This window comes from Prunus mume, linkage group LG4 (assembly GCF_029339155.1).
Source record: "Prunus mume cultivar Tortuosa linkage group LG4, ASM2933915v1, whole genome shotgun sequence".
In the NCBI taxonomy this organism is placed as follows: Eukaryota; Viridiplantae; Streptophyta; class Magnoliopsida; order Rosales; family Rosaceae; genus Prunus; species Prunus mume.
Window position 1 is genome coordinate 26,498,093 of NC_142701.1, and position 19,355 is coordinate 26,517,447.

Here is a 19,355-nt window from a genome sequence, read left to right on the forward strand (position 1 = left end):
TCTCCTATCTTCATTTCCTCCCTTCTTCTTTTTCCCTATTTTCAAAGACAGAGGGTTTCCCCTCTTTGTCTTTGTTTTGTTATGATTTTCCTCCAACCATCACATGTTGTTGCATTTCAACGTCAGATCTCCACATGCGTTTTAGCGTCGGATCTTTACTCCACCACCATCCTTTTTGCGGTTTCTTTATGTTTAGAATAATTCACAGAGACTCTTTGGATTCTTTGTGTAGTTTTCACCTCTCCTTTTGTGAGAGCTTTTCACTTCTCCTTTGTGAGCATGGAAATTAGAAGGTTTTCCACCCATTGCCATGACAACCCAAGGGCAACCACTATTCACATGAGATATGAGGAGAGGAATTTGTATAAAGTTTTGGTGTGAGAAGTGAAGAATATGATTAGGTATTTATAAATTAAAAAATTCTAAAAATTTTGGTTTTTTTTTTCAATTTTTTTGTTATTTAAATTGGCTGTTGACATCACAATAAGGTCAGTATTAAGTCATCTTATCCAAGCAACAAGCCCGACAAGTCTTGCCTTGGGCCTTGCTCGAATTGGAGAAGCCCAACGCTTGCCCTGGCAAGCCTTGGCAGCTAGAAATGGAATTAGGGGCCTCTTGACCGAACTAGCCCCTCCCGCTAGAGTTGCTCTGAAAGGAGCCACGAACAGAATCTATAAACTAAGCCAAAGCAAGCAAGTGGAAAGGCTAACTTTGTACAAAGTAAAGATAAGAACATTAGTTTGGTGGTCCAGGAAGGCCATCTGGTTCCAACACTCCTTGATTTGACGGTGGTGGCCTTTCAGCCCAACAAACTTGCGCCACCGCTTTCATGCCAATACTAGCCGCTGTGTGAGCCGCTTTGTTCATACTTCGAGGAATCCAACTCCATTTGATACTCGGGAGACTGTTGGCAAGCTTTCTAATTTCCAGAATAATGGGAAGGATAGTTGTTTATACTTTTTTTCTTCTTCTTTTTTTGGTCATTGTTTTTTTTTTTATAGTCAGAATAGTTGTTGATATTTCAAAGCAGATCATACGTTTTTGAACACATGATATGATAGTTGTTGTATATTTATTGCATTCATTATATCAACTGTAATTTCATACATTTTATTGTTATTTAATACGATAAATTATGTGGTCTTTCTTCTTATTGACAATTATATATGTGATAAATTTAGTATATAAATTCTAAATAGTGACCTAACTTCGAAGAATTACTAGAATGCTGTTGAGACTCAAAAAATTCACGATTCAGCCCAAATAAATTCTCGGTCCAATGCGATACCTTATCAAGAAGAAACCCGATTTGGGCACTCGAAAGTTTGTCATATACGCTTTGCACACATGCCAAGCCAAACAAATAAGCATCATGTCACGCTACAAGTTTAAGTGGGCCCAAGCCACGCAAGATGTCCGGGGCTTGCTTGAGTGGGTTGTGGTATGGATGGTAATAAATTGTCATAAGGCCCATTGATGGGCCGAGAAATGGAAGTCCCGGGTTGCTTGGGAGCCTCGGGACTCAAGCCCATTTCATAGGCCCAAACATGTGGGTAAGCACAAGAGAAAAAGAATAGCCTATCACTCCAAAGAAAAATAGCCCAACCAAAATAGCCTATTGACTCAACCAAAAAACCCAAACATTTGATAAAGAAAGTCCACTTACTCAATAAATCAACTTGGCCCATACAATTACAATAGAATAGTTGCAAAGCTCCAGCATTTGGCTGAAGAATAAAGCCATGAAGGAAAGTTTGAAAAGCTGTTGGGAAGCTCCAACACATGGGAGGAACAAGTTTCAAGCAAAAACGTCCAAATGACCAAGGGATATTGGAGCGCAGATCACCCTTTGAACCAGCATGCATACCCATTATCTTTCCCTCATCAAACCTGGCCATAAAAAAAAAAGGAAGAAAGGAAAAGAAGGAAATAGCTGAAAATGGGAGTTCTGAGGCAGCTGTGGGAAAGGGCTTTGAGCACCCAAAATCCCTAATTTTATGCAAATGGGCAAAGGAAATTTCACCAAAATAGGATGATTGAAGGGATGAAGGGAGAAAGGAAGAGAAAGACTTGGCCAAATTGAATAGAAATCCATTAGGGTTTCTTGCAAAATGTCAGCCTTTAGCGGCTATAAAAGGGGGTCTCTTTTACCCAACAAGCATCAACCACATCAAAGAGCAAGCTTCCTCTCTTACTCCCAAAACCCAGCAATTTCGTGCTCAGCCCATCATTTTTCCTTAGTTTTCCCTTTTGGCAAGCTGTTCTGACACTTGATAAAGTCTTTGTTAAGCTGCTAGAAAAACACTCAAGCCACATTTTTCTCTCTTTTTCCTCATACTCAACCAAACCTAATCATTTCTCTCCAACCTTAACACCCCATCTTTCTCCTAGGAACACTTAGTTTTCTCTTCAGTGCTAAACTCATGACAATTTTGCTTCTCATGCCACAAGCTTCTCATGCCAAACCAAGAATTTATCTGTAAGCGACTGTTGGTTTCATTGGTGAAGAATACCAAAGTGTTTCCTAAGGCTCAGCTACCCTTTCAAAATACTCTTGAGGTCTGATCCTTGAACTCAGACTCAATGGGCAATTTCACACATGTTTCTCTTTTTCGACAGCCCAAGCTTATTCGTCAGGCTGCTAGAAATAAAAAGACCCTTACAAATGCAAATAGTCAACTAACCTAACCTTTTTTTGATAGTGAGTTCAGGTATAGTACATAGAATATGAGATTTGTAAATTGAGCTCATTCATAAATATCCTAATATAAGGTCTAAATAAAATTGAAGTATATTAATAACAAGCCTTGAAAGAAAATTCTGGTTAAAAAAAGGTAATTAAAGTTAAATGGGCTTGTGGTCCGGGCTTGGGCAAGCATGGTTTGTTTTAATGTGGACTTGAGTTTGGATCAAGTTGAGCTCAATAATTTTTGTAAATGGGTTGACACGACAAGACACAATTAATTAAATGGGCCGTCACGGCACGACTTGAATTACTTAGTGGCATGATTTTAAACGAGTCGTGTCAACTTATCATGACACCTTTACACTTGAGCTACAACTTATTTTCCTTTATACATCCTATTTAGGGTAGCGATTTTCAAAGTTGTGTTATTGAAGAAATAAATAAGAGAGCCAAAGCAAATTACCCAAAAAAAAAAGAGCCAACAAAGTCTAGTCTAAGACTTGTGAGCCCTAAAGGCAAGAATGGGCAAGATCAATGAGCAATCCCATATTGCTCTGGGAGAGAAAGATACAGGCACTTAACTTCCTAGCAAGAGGTTTTTTGGGCAATATAGCACAAGCTTGAGCTCATGAACAAAAGCATGTGGGCCCAGGTCCAAAACAGACAATATCTTCTAGTGAAGCTGGGTTGTGGCATAATGGTATTAGAGTTGGATCTCGAATGATGACACCTTAACATTGTGTGTGAGAAAACACCACCTCTCCCCTAATATTGCTTGTATAAAAAAGATTTACTAAAAACAAGAATTTTTATTATATTTTTTTTTGGGTAGGAAGAATATTGGTATGTAAGAAAAAAAGATTTAACAAAAATAATTGAATTTAGAAGCTTCCAAGTTCCAACCAGTCGTTCCATCACCTGCCACGTCAACGATCCGTGTGATCCCCCATGACAGACTCTCTCAACCGTTCCATCCTCCACTCCATAACTCCCAGCCGTCCATTCAAGAACCAAAATGGAAAAAATTATTTTATTGTTTACTTTATCCTTTTGGCTTAAATCTCGCTCTCAAATCCTTACAAGTTGCAAATTTCTGCCGAAATCTCCAACAGTTTAGAGTTTTACCATCTGAAATTTGAACAGAGGGTTTGCTGCTGCTGCTGTAGCTGAGAGTGTGGTGTGTGTGCTTACTTTGTGGGGTACTCTTTACACTCTGAGGCCATCAAATTCAAACAGATTTTATTCTCTTTCTCTGCAACAATTTTAATGGCCACTGAAGAGGTTAATAAGCCTCTATCACTCCCTCCTTACCCTGAGGTACATCTTCTCTCTCCTGCCCAAATCTCAAACTAAAATAATTTTCTCTTCACAACTTTTTTTTTCTTCTTTTTTTTTTCATGTTCAGCCATTATTTCTCACATTTCTAACAAATATTGGGTTTTTTTTTCCTGCTGAATTTCTTTATATTTCATGACCTTGGATTCGAGTTTACAGTTTTGGATTTTGTGTTATGAAAAAGGAAGACTAAGATGGGTTCCAAAATAATGTTTAAAAAAAAAATTTGGAGCGCTTGGTTCCATTTAATTTTCAAACTCCTCATCAGAAATGAACTTTTACTGATCTGAATACCTCTACCTGTTGTCCTGGTTTTTATTTATTTATTTGGGTAAATTATTGAGGAAAAATAAAAAATATTGGAAATTCCTGAAAAAAGTTACCCATTTATTTCATCTAAATTCTGACTACAGTTTTAGGATTTTCCTAAAATTTCACATTGTTTCATAGATTTGGGTTCTGCTACTTTGTTCAATAATTTGATATACCAGGACCCAAAAAAAAATTCAATGGTTTTTTTTGGCCCTTGAACTGCATTATGCTGACTGAAAAGCCTTCTATTTCTGGGCATTAAGTTCATCCAAATAGCATTTTCTCAATACGAAGAAAAGGGATTTTTCGTTTTGGTTTTGTTGTTGTAAAATGTTTCAGTTGTGGTATTTCAGATGATTCTGAAGGCCATTGAAGCATTGAATGAAAAGAATGGCTCGAACAAATCCTCAATATCAAAGTTCATTGAATCAACATATGGGATTTGCCAGCCGGCCACAATTCACTTCTCTCTCACCACCTGAACAAAATGAAAGATAGTGGGGAGCTGGTATTCTGGAAAAACAACTACACCAAGCCGGATCCTAATGCACCCCCGAGGCGGGGGCGTGGAAGGCCACCAAAACCCAAGGATTCACTGCCACCAGACGCGGTGTTGGGCCCAACAAGGCCTAGGGGCCGCCCGCCTAAGGACCCCAATGCGCCCCCAAAGCCTCCCAAGGTTAAGGTGTCTTCAGGGAGTGGGAAGCCAAGAGGGCGGCCAAGGAAGATGGCTAAGCCTACCGGAGGCTTAAGTGGCTCGGCCACGGTGACAGATACAATGCCCGGGAGGCCAAGGGGTAGGCCTCCAAAAGTGAAGGATTCGTTGAGTGCTGAAGTTAGTGTTGAGCAATAGATTTTTATTACCCCTTTTAGTGTCTCTCCCCCTGTGTTTTGTAGAATTGGATGTTGTGTTGTTAGTTTAGCTGTGTCATGTCTTAACCGCTAGCTTGTAAAATGTAATGCAGTTGCTTGAGGCTCTGTTGGTTTTTCTAGTTTTTAGAGGGGATATGACATGACTGCTACTAATTATATGATTGGGATTTCATTTCATTGTTGTTGTGATCTTATAATTCTTGTGCCAAAATTTCAGCTTTTTTTTTTTGGGGGGGGTCATAATTTCATGTTGCTTGCCTGTGCTTTCTGAAGGCTAATTTGGGTTATTCAATGTTTATTTGAAAGTTGGGTATTTTTATTAGGATGTTTAATGATTATGTTGGCAATGAGTAGTTTAATATAGTTGAGTTCAGTGTCGTTTGAAATATGGTTCAATTCAGTATCTTTTACCAAACAGAGCATCTTTTTCTTTTTCTTTTTTATACAAGTGATATTGTGGGGAAGGGGATCGAAGTTAGAATTCCAGTACAAAAATAAATGTTTTTAACTACTTGAACGACAAGTCCTTGCACAAAATAGAACTCGTAAAATACGTGTTTTCTTTTACAAGGCCGTTACTTTGTGCAAAGTGGTTGCTCCATCTTTAATATTTATGGTGCCTTGGTCTTTATCTGTTGGTGTGTCTCTTTCTTGAAGGCCCTTTTGTCCTATGGTGACTTCATGTGGGGGCTTAAAGGTGGACCGTGGAACCCTCCATATTTTGCGTTGAATGTGGTGTATAATTGATGAAGGATTTTGTTCAACTTGTTCTGCTGTGGGGTTCAAATTCAGTTGGAAATAAATATATTTAAGGTTTCATAATGGATATCCTACTTTTAACGTTCATAACTCCCGAGGACCATTGGGCATTTGTTGTGCATTGTGATTGCTCCATTGCTGGTACCCCAGAACTCAGCCATTCAGCCACTTGGATTGAGATGTAAACTGAATATTCCTTCAACCAAAAATCTACCAAAAGTTTGATTTATTTATGAAATTATGGGTGCCTTGTATAAATTAAGGATCCGATGTCCTAAGAAAATGCTAAAAGAACACAATCGTGAAGGTAAAGTAATAAAACATCCATCTCCCTTAGTAAACCTTTGTTTAACTCTGATTACCCAAAACGCAATAAAAGCAAAAGTTAAGTGCGACAGAAAATTGAACTATAAACACGAGGATAGCCTCAAATTTTTCACATCACTATTCTATTGCATTTACATTTCATCAAATTCACCATGACTAGTGCCAGAATGCACTTACAACGTCAAAAACACATGGAAGTTCGTTCTTCATTCCGAGCTCAGCCCACGTCCTTAAATGACAAGCAGCATCATCATTTTAATTCAATCAAGAAGATTGTTTATATGGAAATACTACAGTTCTTCCACTTGCACCGTGAATCCCCAATGACACCTCCTTGTCACCACCAAGTTGTCCTCATCAAAACTCTGGTTTTCTGTCAAGAATTCATGCTCATGGTTTTCCGGCATGGCAGCTGATGGACCAGCCGGCCTATTTTCATGCACATCTTGCTGGCATGCAAGAGATTGCTCATCATTTGGACTACCATCAACCTGTACATCTAACTTACTGTTCACACTTTTGGTGCTAACTGATGCTACAGATGAGGAGGAATCCCCATAGAGGTTTTCTAACCTTTGCCGAGTTACAATGGAAGAGAGAAGCTGATACCACCGTGAAATAGCCTGCATTTCATTTCTTTTCTTTTCTGTAGCCTCTCTTCTTTCCTCTTCCTCAGCATATGCCTAAAGAACAAGTGGCCCAAAAACTTGGTCAAGATCTCTTGGTGAAATGTGCTGGCAATTGAATCAAGAACGGACAATTGGAAAATTCACAAACTTTGATGGACAAATAGCAATTCATCTTCAGAGTTTAACAAAATAAAACACCTTCCCATTGGGAAGGTTTGAGGTACAATTCAGGAGCTTTGAATAATGAAAGGCACCAAATAAAACCGAATCACAAGAAAAATAAAAATTTATCAAGGCAGCTATGTAGTTTACCTCCACTATTGCATCCCTGAACTCTGCACATACTACTATACCGTCAAAGACAGGATATGACTGACCATTTTTGAATTCAAAACCAACCATGGCTGGAGCATAATCAATTTCCAGCCTCTTGGCAACATAAAACACCCTTGGCAACCTCAAGTGAACAGTCCCTGGCGGAAGGCACTTCTCAGACCATACTTCCACATTACCGTGATCATTCTATGAATCAAAAATGGAATTTGTCAGTAACAAGAAGCTCCATTTTGAACTGAAGAACAACCAAACTGACTATTACTGAAGTAGCTACTACTATTATTCATTCTCGAGCTAAAAAGAGGGGAGAAAGAGAGAGAGAGAGACATAGATTAAATAACAGCATTTTTAACCTCAGTAGAATGCTGAAAATATAAATACAATTTTTTCAAATGGAAGGAAAAGCGCAGTACTAGCTTGCAGAGTGGGAAAAAAAATTGAAAATAGAAACAGAAGAAGAAAATGATGCTTTATTCATAACTCATCTACACTTCCAATATGAATGAACATCCACGGAAACTTTAGAAGCAATTCACCTTTGGCACTATCCCATTAACAGCATGAGGCAGATCCAAGGGTTCAAGTTGCCACTTGCCATAAAGTTCGATAGTTCGTTTTGAATTACCCCCAACATAATTATCAGATTCAGGGTCCTGTACTTTGTGGACTTTTGAAGAACGTTTCAACCCCTGAAGAAACGAAATGGGAGGGGAGGGAGCAAATATGTAAACAACAATGAACAGCAATAAACCGAATAGAGTCAATGCATCAAGAAGTGCTCCAAATACTATCAACCAAACCAGACCTTCACAGGATGCTCATTGATTTTAACTTGCAGCCCCTCCCGTAGCCATCTTTCTCTTGTCTTTAATGTTTGCACACATGTCCTAGGGTAAACTGGATGACCTGAACAAAAACCCACAATGGGGCCCTTCGGATGAAGTACCTGATCCTTGGTAAGCCATTTTTCAATCGCATAAAGTTGATGGTTTTTATAGGCCTGTGTATGGAAGTTCAAATGATCAAGCAATGAAAAAACATGCAGCTACGCAACTTACATCTTGTAATGTAACAATATCAATTCACTATACCTGCTGATTAGTTGGAAGAGGCTCAGTTAATGCCTTAGTTTCCAACTCCATATCCTCGAGAGAGTTTCTGGTAGCAATCACCTCTCTGTCAGAGATGTTTAAGGATTTAGCTTGTTCATGTCCCGATGAGGATCCAGTGTGTTCTTTCTCCAAATGGACGCTGCCGCTTGTTGCTGTCACCTCGAAATCTCTCAATGGTGCCAATACCGCATCCCACCATATTGAATTGACTCGTTGGGATGCTATCTGATACCACTTCAGACAGTACCTGCAGGGTGACCAAGTTGGTATTGAGGACGATTGAAAGTAGTAAGAACAATAACAACAGCAACAGCAACAGCAACAATAACAATAATAATAACAACAATAACAACACCAACACCAACAATAGCAACGATTGGTAAGCATTTACTAATGACCTACACTATTATAAACTTCAGTCACACACAGCTTCAACCCCGATTATCGCTACGATTGGTGGGCATTTGTAATACTAATGATCTACACTATTTAACAAATAAAGGGCCTCCTACAGGATATGATTTTGATCGGAAAAAATGTGGTTAAAAATCCAAATGTAACTAGGATCAAAATATAATTATTTTAGAAATTGTGAATTAAACAGTTGGCTGGAAATGTGACGGACCTGACTGGGATTCCAGTCAGTCAACCCCATTTCAAACTCTACAAAACCACGTTCAAAACTCCAGATAAAATGCACGAAAATGGGAGCATGAACAGCACAAATTAAATCAAAACTAATGCACGTGAAGCATACTAACAAGCTTCAGAACTAGAAAATAACACGATTCAGCATGCATAACAAAGAAAAAGAGCAACTTTAGGAAGTTCGGCCTATTGCTTACATCCACCCTTAGTTTCCTGGTACTGCATAAATCCATTAAAATTTAAATAGGGATTATGGTAAACCGTAAAACCTTACACATTACAAATATACAGAAATTTCAACTGAAATCTTTGGGACTTCACAGCAGAAATTCACAGCGCAATCAACCAAACTCTATGAACTATCTAAGCACTTCTCTAAGTGAGTCATGTGGTGATTGTCACTGGAGAAGATTTACAAACAAAGTCACGGTGGTGATGTTGCACAATGGTAGAGAAAACATTAGAGAACTGTTCTAGGTCTTCCTCTCCGTGGAGCGAACGCAATCAAGGGGAGAAGGAAAAGAGTTTCAATCTCTGAGGAATTCTCTCTCAAATTTCGCAGGAATGAAGTTAAAGCGGATGATCAACTGAACCGTTTAATAAAACTGCCAGCTCCAACACAAAAAGACAAGACCGTTGTCTGGAATTCATTTTAAAAAGGCGCAATACACTCTGCAAGATGTACGCAAAACCCCATAGGGTGTGGCCGACTCCACAGAGAAAGAGTCAACTGGAGTTCAAGAGTTAAAATGGTTTAACCTGTGACTACACGAGCATAAGAAAGTATTCAAATCAATGAATAGATCTTCAAACCTTGAGGCAATCCAACACATCTCGAAGCTTCTTGATGTAACCCTGAGGAATTTCCCAATCTAACAAACAATAAGAACAGTCTGTACTGCTTGTAGATTTACTTTAAATGGGTTGAATTGACAATTGATCAATCAATGAGAAAAGCATCAGATACCCATACATTGAAGAATGTTGCCCCCTCAGAATTTTCTCCCGTCTAATATGTTGTGTTGGTGTCTGAGCAGGCCATACACACACATACATTCAGGGAGAGGAGGAGACAGAGAGAGACATAGAGGAGAAAGAAAGCCAGAAAAATAATACAACACGATGACCATTGGTTCTGGTGATTTATGATGTCAAATAGAAATCATGTTTAGTAAACAAATGACAAAAACAAATCAAGTACCCTCGGTCACCTTTTTTTCAGTGATACATCATAATACCCCAGGAGCCTTTTCTTTTTGCAACCATTACGGAGTGAATAGCATGGGTTCACATCCTATGGCGCAGATGTGCACAACCAGAGATGATCAGATGTTTAAAAGAAGAAAGGACGATTTTTTACATATGAACTCAAAATAACCATACCAGGCCTTTAATTTAGTCCACTTATGCATTCTGAATTGCATCAAGAAACTTGAAGCATGTCTAAACACTACCATGGCATCTGGAATCGGTCCCAGCTCAGGAACAATGAATTTAGACAATATGCAACCCATGGTATGGACTCACTTTTTGCAGCACGAAGCTGGTAGGAAGTTGATAGTGTGTAAAAAAATACGCAACAACTAGATTAAAGTACCTGCATAGCATAATAGTAATGGTGAATATAGATAAAAACAAAGACAATGAAATAACCTGCGAGTCACATCTTTAGCCCCATTCCCAGCAAAAGCAACAGCATATCGCAAAGACGTTTTGCATGCTGCAGCTAGAGCTTCAACATTCTGCTCTCCATCAATAATTGCATTAATAGCATCAATATGCACCCACTTTCCAGTCAAGTTTTCCCCCTCGCAGTATACTTCTGCCCAATACAAAGGAGAACCTACTTTTCTTGATCCAACTGCAGTAGAGATACTCTGGGACGAGTTTCGTGATTCTTCACTAACAATTCTTTTCATTCTTTTTGAGTAAGAGAAATTTTCATTACCGTTAAAGTAATTCACACCCGAACCCATTTCTCTATCTGCAGTTGGAACTGCTGTAGCAGAAAGTGCCATTTTCAACTGCATTTCAAACTCAAGATCCCCTCTCCTCTTTAATCCCTGTGATTTCTTATTAAGGACTGCTTCTGAGATATCATCATGTGCCCCACAAGCTAATGTATCTAGCATTTTATCATTCACCTCATAAGCATTACAAGAACCTTTGGGCTGAGTGTTGTTACTTGTTGGGTGGCAGCCCTTACTTCTGCATGAACCCATCTGAGAAGTTCCACAGACATTGTCTCTCTCATTACATGAAGGTGATTTACCAAGAGACACAGAGACATCCTGTTTTCTAGCCACCATTGGAGTTGAAGTACTGAATATTCCCCTACTTGATCTGCTTGCATCTTCACTAGAATATTCAGTCTTATCAGCATCTGGTTTTAAGGAGGCAACATCCAAAATGGACACGAACCTGCCAAGCAACCAACAGACAAGAGTGAAAATTAGAGTATTGATACTTTGTATGAGCAAATCTAGTGCTATCAAGTCATTAACCAGAAATTTAAGATTTTTATACTTCTTAGATCATCAATATCCTCACTTCAAAATTCCAGTGTGCAAGAATACTCCTCTCTAAAGCTCAAATTATGCCTTCCTACAAAGTTTCGAGGAAATCAATAGCACTCTAAGTGATTGCTCCAGGCAATCTTCTATGTGACAAATCAGATATGAAAAGCAAAATTGAAATTTTCTATAACAAATTAGCAAATGTTATAATGGAATGATGGGTACAAGGATATTCTACTTCACTAAATATATCAGCTTCTTGAAATGTAAGTTATACTGACTTGACATTTTTAAAGAAGGTCATCCTCATTTCAAAAACCAACAGAACAGACAGCAATATTCTTAGAAATCTTAGGGGACTTTTTGTAGTCCAATTTTCAATGAGGAGAAGCTGAAGAAGCATGCAAGAAGCCTTAAGGTGAAAGTCTTCAATAAGAATTATTTTTTCTTTCTCTTTTTACTCCAGAAAAATCACCACATTGAAAATTTAGACAAAAGAAAATTATATTCAAAAGCACTGGTTATCAGCAAGGACAATACAATATTCCCAGTTTTGTCATAACAGATATCATACCGGGTTGTCAGATTTAAAGCTCTAAAGAGTGCCACAGACAACGCAGCAATCTGCAACAAAAATGATATTCTTAGAGCACTGATTAACTTACAGAAAACAATGCAACCATTATAATAAAAAAAATATCAGTCATAAATGTAGACTAACTTTTTTATCAGACTCCAATAGTTCATAGGTACCAGTTTACAAAAGATAATTGAATCCAAAGAAATTCAGTCAAATTTAAAAACCCTTGTGAAATGATATTGAAAAAAACTGACCTCTTCTTGAGTCCCTTCATGGGTTTCAAGAGCAAAAGTCAGAGGCGAATAAAATGATCTGCTCACACTTGTACTTCTAACACGGAAGTTATTTTGAAACTGCAAATTAGATGCGAACAAATCAAACAAGATAGAACAGTTGTATTCCATTAATCTACAAACAAAGTCAGGATGTATAATGCAAGAAAATAAAGTAAAATTAAAGCCATACCCAAAAGACTAGGGGACGCAAATCCTTTACAGTAGGTTTTGCAACCTTTGATATATGCAGCAAGTCTACTGGAAGAAGAGAAAGTAAAGTAGCCTGCCACATAGGTAGCTTTTAAGAATAGAAGACCGCAAACAAGGCCCAATTTTTGTAATTAGTGTTATCACTGTTACGTTATGGTAAAATGAAAAACAATAATACAAGTAACAATGGACTTTTGAGATGCTCGGATTATCATGATGACAATGCCAACAATTATCATAATATACAAGAAACAATGACCTGCAGAAGAGCATCATCACAAGCTATACATTTAATGTTAGTGGTATCTTTTATTTTCTTTGATAAATTCAACATCTCATGTTGCAAATATTAAGATCACTATTTACCAAAACCAACCTACCTGAATAAGAGCATCATCACAAGCTCTATCAATCAATCTTCCCCGTGCAAGTAAACAAAGTAAATGAACCTTATGAACAAGCTCAGCCAATTCCTGCAAGAAAACCAGAGAACTTCAAACCCTTTTGGCATTGAGTCATGACAAAAGGAAGGTAAAATGAAATAAAATGCCATGTCAAATTCCACACGAAAATCTGTAATTCACCTTATCTTCTGCAGAAGCCCGACGAATACGTTTCCTTCTTGTAGAATCTGGTGTCTCATTTAATTCAATAGTCACTTCATGATCGCCCACAGAATTTAAAATGGGAACTGGGCCATCTTCCCAATCTGAGTCACCCAGTTCTTCCCTAGTCTCCATAAAACCACACTGAAAGCTTCCCCGATCAACTTTCTGTTCCCAAGAGACCTTTCTCTTTGCATCTTTACTACCACCTGCAGTTTCCAAAGTATTCCCTCTGACTCTTGAATCCACATCTTCTTCGTCTCTTTTTGCCCCACTCTCTGGCTGAAATACAACCAACATAAGACAAAGCCTCCAAATTTCAAAAAAATAATTTTCACATACGTGTGTGCTCATAACAAAAATAAATGGGCAAACCTTTCCAATTGAATCACATTGACGTAGACTATTCTCAAATTTTTTTCTCCCAGTTTTATTGCAACGCCTCAGAAGTTTGCCTACAGCCTCCAGTGATACGTCAGCAAGAGTTCCTGAAATCAAGATTAAGTATTAACTTCAATCAATGACACAACTTTTTAAGACTCCCTAAGCAAAGCACAGTTTAAACCAACAATAGCTTTGGTTCCACAAAACTGGGGATTTCCATTAAATTACTCTAAGTGGCTTCTGCTATTTGTTCCAAATAAAAACTACATCAACTAAACTAAGCCAAGAACTGCTGCGGAATCTGGTGAAGTGGACACTAATGTTTAATCCAATTCTACCTCACCAAGATAAATTAATATGTTCAATTTCACTTTCTCTTCAAGTTCTCAGCAACCAAACAAACAGGAATATATATGAAAACATAAATACCAAATGGCACTACAAAACGAAATCAATCCGCAGAACTCAATACACTCTTCAAATCAAGCACACTCACACATCCATTTTAATCTAAACGTTTCTTCGTTCGTTAACTAAAACATTTTTTTTTTCCAAAAAAGGGAAATATTTACAAGTTCAAGAATGCCACAACACAATTAAAACCCAAATTCAAGTAAATGATAACCAGACAAAAAACCAAACAGAACCAAACAAGAAAACACAAAACGACTTTCTCGGAACGTAGAAACATACCTGATGACGATTCTTTAGAACGCTTAGTCTCGTTTTTACTTCTCATTTTTTACAGGCCCAACTGTACAGGGAGAGGATCGCGCGTAAAATTGTTAGGGTCTACTTTTTTTTTAAGGGTTAGGGTCTTCTTGGTTGCAGTCGGTGTTCGTGAATGAAGAAGGAATAGTGTGATTTGGCGCGGTAAGCAACAAGTAGGGCTGGGAAATCTACCCGCTAAACTGAAGAACCGACCGAACCGGCCTAGATCGGCCCTGTTCACGGTTCCAGACGGTCAATTCTGACCGAACCAATTGACAGTTTAAAAAGACGAAAAAAAAAATTCGTAAAAAGTCACTTTTGGTCATTTTGTCATGCTACTTCTTAGGCTAGTTTGGAATTGTTGTGCTTTAAAAAAAAACTGCTTCTGTTGTGTTGCGAAAATAAACAGTTGTAGAGTTTCAGCAAAGTATTTGGTAATCTATATTTGTCAAAGTACTATGAGTATAAAAAGCAGCGTCATACTGTTTGGTAAATTTTTTTAAAAAAGTACGGTGATCGTGTATAATGACAATAAAGGCCCCATGATTTTTTTTTAGAAGGCTAAAATTATCATAAAAAAATGAAAAATATATAGTTTTTTCTCCCTTTTCTTTCTTTCTTCCTCTCTTTCTTCCTTCCAGGCCCCATTTTTTGTGTCTTCCTCCTTTCTTCTTCCTTCCCAGGCCCCATTTCTTTTTCTTTTTTCTTTCTCCCTCTTCCCTCCTCCCTCCTTTCTCTTTTCTTCTTTCTTCCGAGGCCCCTTTTTTCTTTTCTTTTTGCTTTCTTCTTCCTTCCCAAGCCCTTTACTCTTTTTTTTTTCTTTCTTTCTTCTTCTCTTCTTTCTCTTTTCAACTTTCTTCCTAGGCCCCGTTTCTTTTGGCTATCGTTATCCAAACCAACTCCTCATCCAAAATCTTTGATACAAAACTTGTATTTGTTGTGATTTCATACAAATTCTTGTTATATAGACACCTGAAGTTTTCAATCAAAAACAATTCCAACACAAGCAACCCCAATCCAAAAATGCCCAAATGCAATAGTTTCATACAAATTCATGTTTGTGGAGGTATATACATACGCCACAAAGTCGAGCACTGCAATTTTAGAGTCGAACACCTGCAATTTCGATTTCTCTCTGTCTCTAGTTCTCTATCCTTGTCTCTCTCTATTCCTTCCTTCAAAGCCCCTTTTTCTCTCGACCCTCCCTCTCATTTCTTCTCCCTTCTTCTTCGTCCCCTTTCCCTACAACTCCTTTGCTCTTTTAGCTTGAGCAAGTTTAGAGCTTCTCTGATACAAGCCACCCATCTCCCACCTGCCAACCCATCTCTTACCCTAAGAAATTCCCACCTTCTCACCATGCCAAAGGCTTTGACGACCTCTAAAACCCCAAACCAAAACAAACCCACTTGTCGTTTATGCCCAAAATCAAAATTCTACCAACACTATGAACTATTTTGAGAGAAGAGGAAGATATATGTGTTAACATTAATAATGACTAGAGAGCACCTTCTTCAAAGAGAAACATAGATGTAGATTTCATCTAATCTTTCACAGATTAGCAAACAAATTTTTAAAGAATCACAACACTTTTCTGGAAGAATTTCTCAAACTTTTCTTTCTGAAAATTGACCTAAGGAAGCTTTAAAAATGGAGATGGAGGAGGCGTGAATTCTGGGGGAGTGGAAATTATGGCAAAAACATGTAATTTTTTAAAAACATATGAGGGTAATATAGGGATTATGAAAGTTTCATTAAAAGCTCCGCATGCTTCAAAAAGAAGCAAATTTTAAAAGCGCATCGCCACCCGCTTCTCAAATCTACTGCCACTAACCCGTGATTTTGAAAAAAAAAAAAAGGCTTTCACTTGTTTTACCAAACACCTAAAGTCAGAAAATTTTAAAAATAAGCTGCTATTTTTTAAAAGCACAGTAACCCCAAACTAAACCTTATATCATCTCATTCGGCTCACATAATTATTATACGTTTTAAGAGACAGTCTTCTCATTTAAGCAAGAAAGTGCTTCTTTTTTCTGTTGTTTACTTACATATTGACCCATTATTATTTGTCCACACCAAATAAATAAATAAATAAAAGACAAATTATTATCACGATATTCTCGACTGATACCATTAATCAATAGCTTTAACAGGAAATCACTTTCTTCTTTGGTCCAAAGTTCATAATTATTGGAACTTTTGCCTTTACCTTTGTCATTTCCTTGTTGTGAATCCTTCATTTTACTACATCATACATGTAAGAAAAACTTCTTTTACTACTATATCATATATCACACATACTTCTCACAACTTTACATCAAACATATAAACAAGTAAACGACAACAATGATACAGCCAAATAAGCACATGAGAAAAGGCCATTAGGACAAATTCATACTTGCAAAAAAAGAAAGTCCTAAATTTTAGTGATGTGTAAGGATGCTTTTTTTTTTTTTTTTTTTTGAGAAAGAGAATTCATTCATAGAACCAAAGACGTACTAAAAATGACATGATACAGCGGCCTCATTAAAACCTTCCTAGGACAATCTCATGGGTCAAATCCCAGGGGAAGAAAGAGTACCACACATGTCATTGACTAGCAAGATAGTCCAATTTAGGTTACTTTGGACCATTATAATAAAAGAACAAATCAAAAATGAAAACTAACGCATAGACCTCCGACGAGAGCCGCAACTATAAACCAACATAGTAGACCCACATGAGAGGACCGCAGAACATCTCAACTGTCAAAAGAAGCATTTTATGAGCAAAATCATAATCCTTTGGCACTCACACAAACTGCAAGGCATACCATAGCAGAAATCAAGAGAGAACACGCAAGAGGAACACATAAACAATAGTAAAAGAACCTATGAGAAACACTCCACTTCAACTTAGAACCGGACAAAGAAAACCTCCTATGACCAAGCATAGTTCTTCGGTCAACGTAGAGTAAAGAAGAGGACCACATCCTAACAACTACCACCAGCGTAGTTGCTGCAGCTGCCGTTAAAACAAAGACAAAACATCAAACACCAGGTATCACAACTCTCTAGGGGAGAGACACAATCCAGCGTTACCACATAAACACAATAAAAGGACCCTGGGAAGCATTCAACTTCAACTCAGAACCGAACAAAGAAAACCTTCTATGACTAAGCATAGTTCTTTGGTCGGCGCAGAGTAGAGAAGAGCACCACATCCCAACAACTACCACCTTCGTCGTTGTTGCCGCCGATTTTGAAACAGAGACAAAACATCAGTCACCAGGCATCACAACTCTCCAAGAGAGACATAATCCAACATCACTACTGTCGTCGTTCGAGACAAAGACAACACTAACCACATAGAACACTGCAAAAACAATAAATAAATAAAACAAACAAATAGACATACCCATATCCAAATAGATCTAGACTATCTGGAGAGGGGAAGGGAAGGAGAAGTGAGGATAAGAGAAAGGGAAAAGATGGGAGAAACAGAAAGGGAGATGAGGAGGAAAGGGGAAGATGAGTGGAGGGGAGGAGGGGTAGTGGCCACCTCCCTCCTTAGCTTTCTTGCGGTTGGTTGTCAGCAAGGAGAAAGTGGACCAAAGTGCAGCTAGGGTTTTTTTAGAGACCTTGTTATATCTTGTCTATACTAGTTACTTGGATACTCTTGAGCAAATAAAGTATGCTTCAATCTTCTTTTAATGATACACCAATCTGAGCAAACAAAAGTAAAGATTAGACTTTTATTATTATGTAATAAATACCATTGCATATATAACTTGATAAACTTCAGCCAAAAGAAAATATACAACTTGATAAATTCATATAGTTCATTTCATGCAAGTCAAATTATGAAAAGCCAAAAAAAAAAATTCATATATGCTTGTAATTAAGCATTAATCAATGTCTCTAATTTTTTTAAGGAGTTTTAGCAGCTGACATCAAGAGAAAGGAGGGTGTGGGCGTGGGTGTAATCAAATTACAAAGGCTTACTTTGAATCAATTTATCTATAGATAACATAAGGTGGATATAATTTTTGTATAAAACCAAAGTGTGGCTAGTGCCAACTGTAATTTTTTTTGTCATCCAAAAAAATTGGGTTGACTTCAAATGTTTATGGATATTTTACTCCCTATATTGATATGGGATGCGTATACAAGGTCTTCAACCTAATAAAAAATTTCACAACTGCATGAATGGCTAACTTTGTAGTTAGCCAACAGAAAGATACAAAATGGGCTTTCCCAGTTCAACTCCAAGAGATCAATTTCTCTTGAAACTAATGAATTACATACATGGCTAGATGATATACGAAAGGTGTGCACCTTGATTTATATGCAAACCTTGATTATTTTTCATGTTCTAGAGGCTCTCCTTGGGTTTTTATGAAAATTGCTAGACGAGTGAGTTTTTATTGGTTTTTTTTCTTTATCTATTCCACACTTTTTATTAATTGATAAATTAGAAGAGTGAAAAGATGTATAAAATAAAAACGTATGTATGCAGACTTGTGCCCATAGCAAAGCAACATAGATAATATAAATAGTGACACACAAAAAATGGTATGATAGCATATATGAGAACAAGCATGTGAAGAGATAATAACCATCAAGAAGATGAGAAGCAGTAACCTTGTTTATCTTTTCAAGTGTCTATTCAAGTTTTTTAATACCACCGTATTTTTTCTTATCTTTTAAAAGTCCTAATTGAATACCATCAGACTTATATTGATGATTTTAAAATCCTAATTGAATACCATTAGATTTTTATTGATTACTTAAAAATCATAATTGAATACCACTAGACTTTTAAGCTTCAAAAAAATTTATTAAGATCCTAATTGAATACACCACCTTGTCTTTTTGGTCTATGTAGTCTTGTTCTCTTGGACCCTTGTGGTCCAAGAGATTTGTGGTCACTCACCCTTGGATCTAATATAAGAGTTCAGAAAAAATTAGTTTAAATTTTCTTTTAATTTTATTGAACGACATTTTAATTTAACTTGAAAAAAAAAAAAAGTTCAAAACCAAAAACCAAAAACGTCTCAAAGTAAAACACGTTCTAACCCC

At 37.4% G+C, this 19,355-nt stretch overlaps 2 protein-coding genes across 5 annotated transcripts; one reads left to right on the plus strand and one right to left on the minus strand.

Moving 5' to 3' along the window:
- Positions 1–3,715: 3,715 nt before the first annotated feature.
- Positions 3,716–5,383, plus strand: LOC103328585 (HMG-Y-related protein A-like). The gene is given in 3 exon segments (XM_008230984.3): positions 3,716–4,003; positions 4,687–4,771; positions 4,774–5,383. Coding segments are annotated over 3 exon segments (549 nt in total). The 5' UTR covers positions 3,716–3,952; the 3' UTR covers positions 5,187–5,383.
- An 895-nt stretch (positions 5,384–6,278) lies between these two features.
- On the minus strand, positions 6,279–14,637 carry RAD4 (DNA repair protein Rad4 family). 4 transcript variants are annotated; one of them, XM_008230985.3, is made up of 13 exons: positions 14,281–14,637; positions 13,579–13,691; positions 13,183–13,485; positions 12,979–13,071; positions 12,579–12,671; positions 12,368–12,466; positions 12,108–12,157; positions 10,671–11,438; positions 8,349–8,616; positions 8,063–8,257; positions 7,794–7,946; positions 7,234–7,443; positions 6,279–6,975 (listed from the first exon to the last, which is right to left on the minus strand). In XM_008230985.3, exons 1-13 carry the CDS (start codon positions 14,324–14,326, stop codon positions 6,583–6,585), a joined length of 2,784 nt encoding a protein of 927 aa, XP_008229207.2. In that variant the 5' UTR covers positions 14,327–14,637; the 3' UTR covers positions 6,279–6,582. The 4 variants fall into 4 exon arrangements, with proteins under 4 accessions (XP_008229207.2, XP_088906463.1, XP_088906465.1 ...); XM_089050337.1 differs by having other exon boundaries at positions 13,579–13,658; positions 14,281–14,617; XM_089050338.1 differs by having other exon boundaries at positions 6,886–7,026.
- Positions 14,638–19,355: the final 4,718 nt, after the last annotated feature.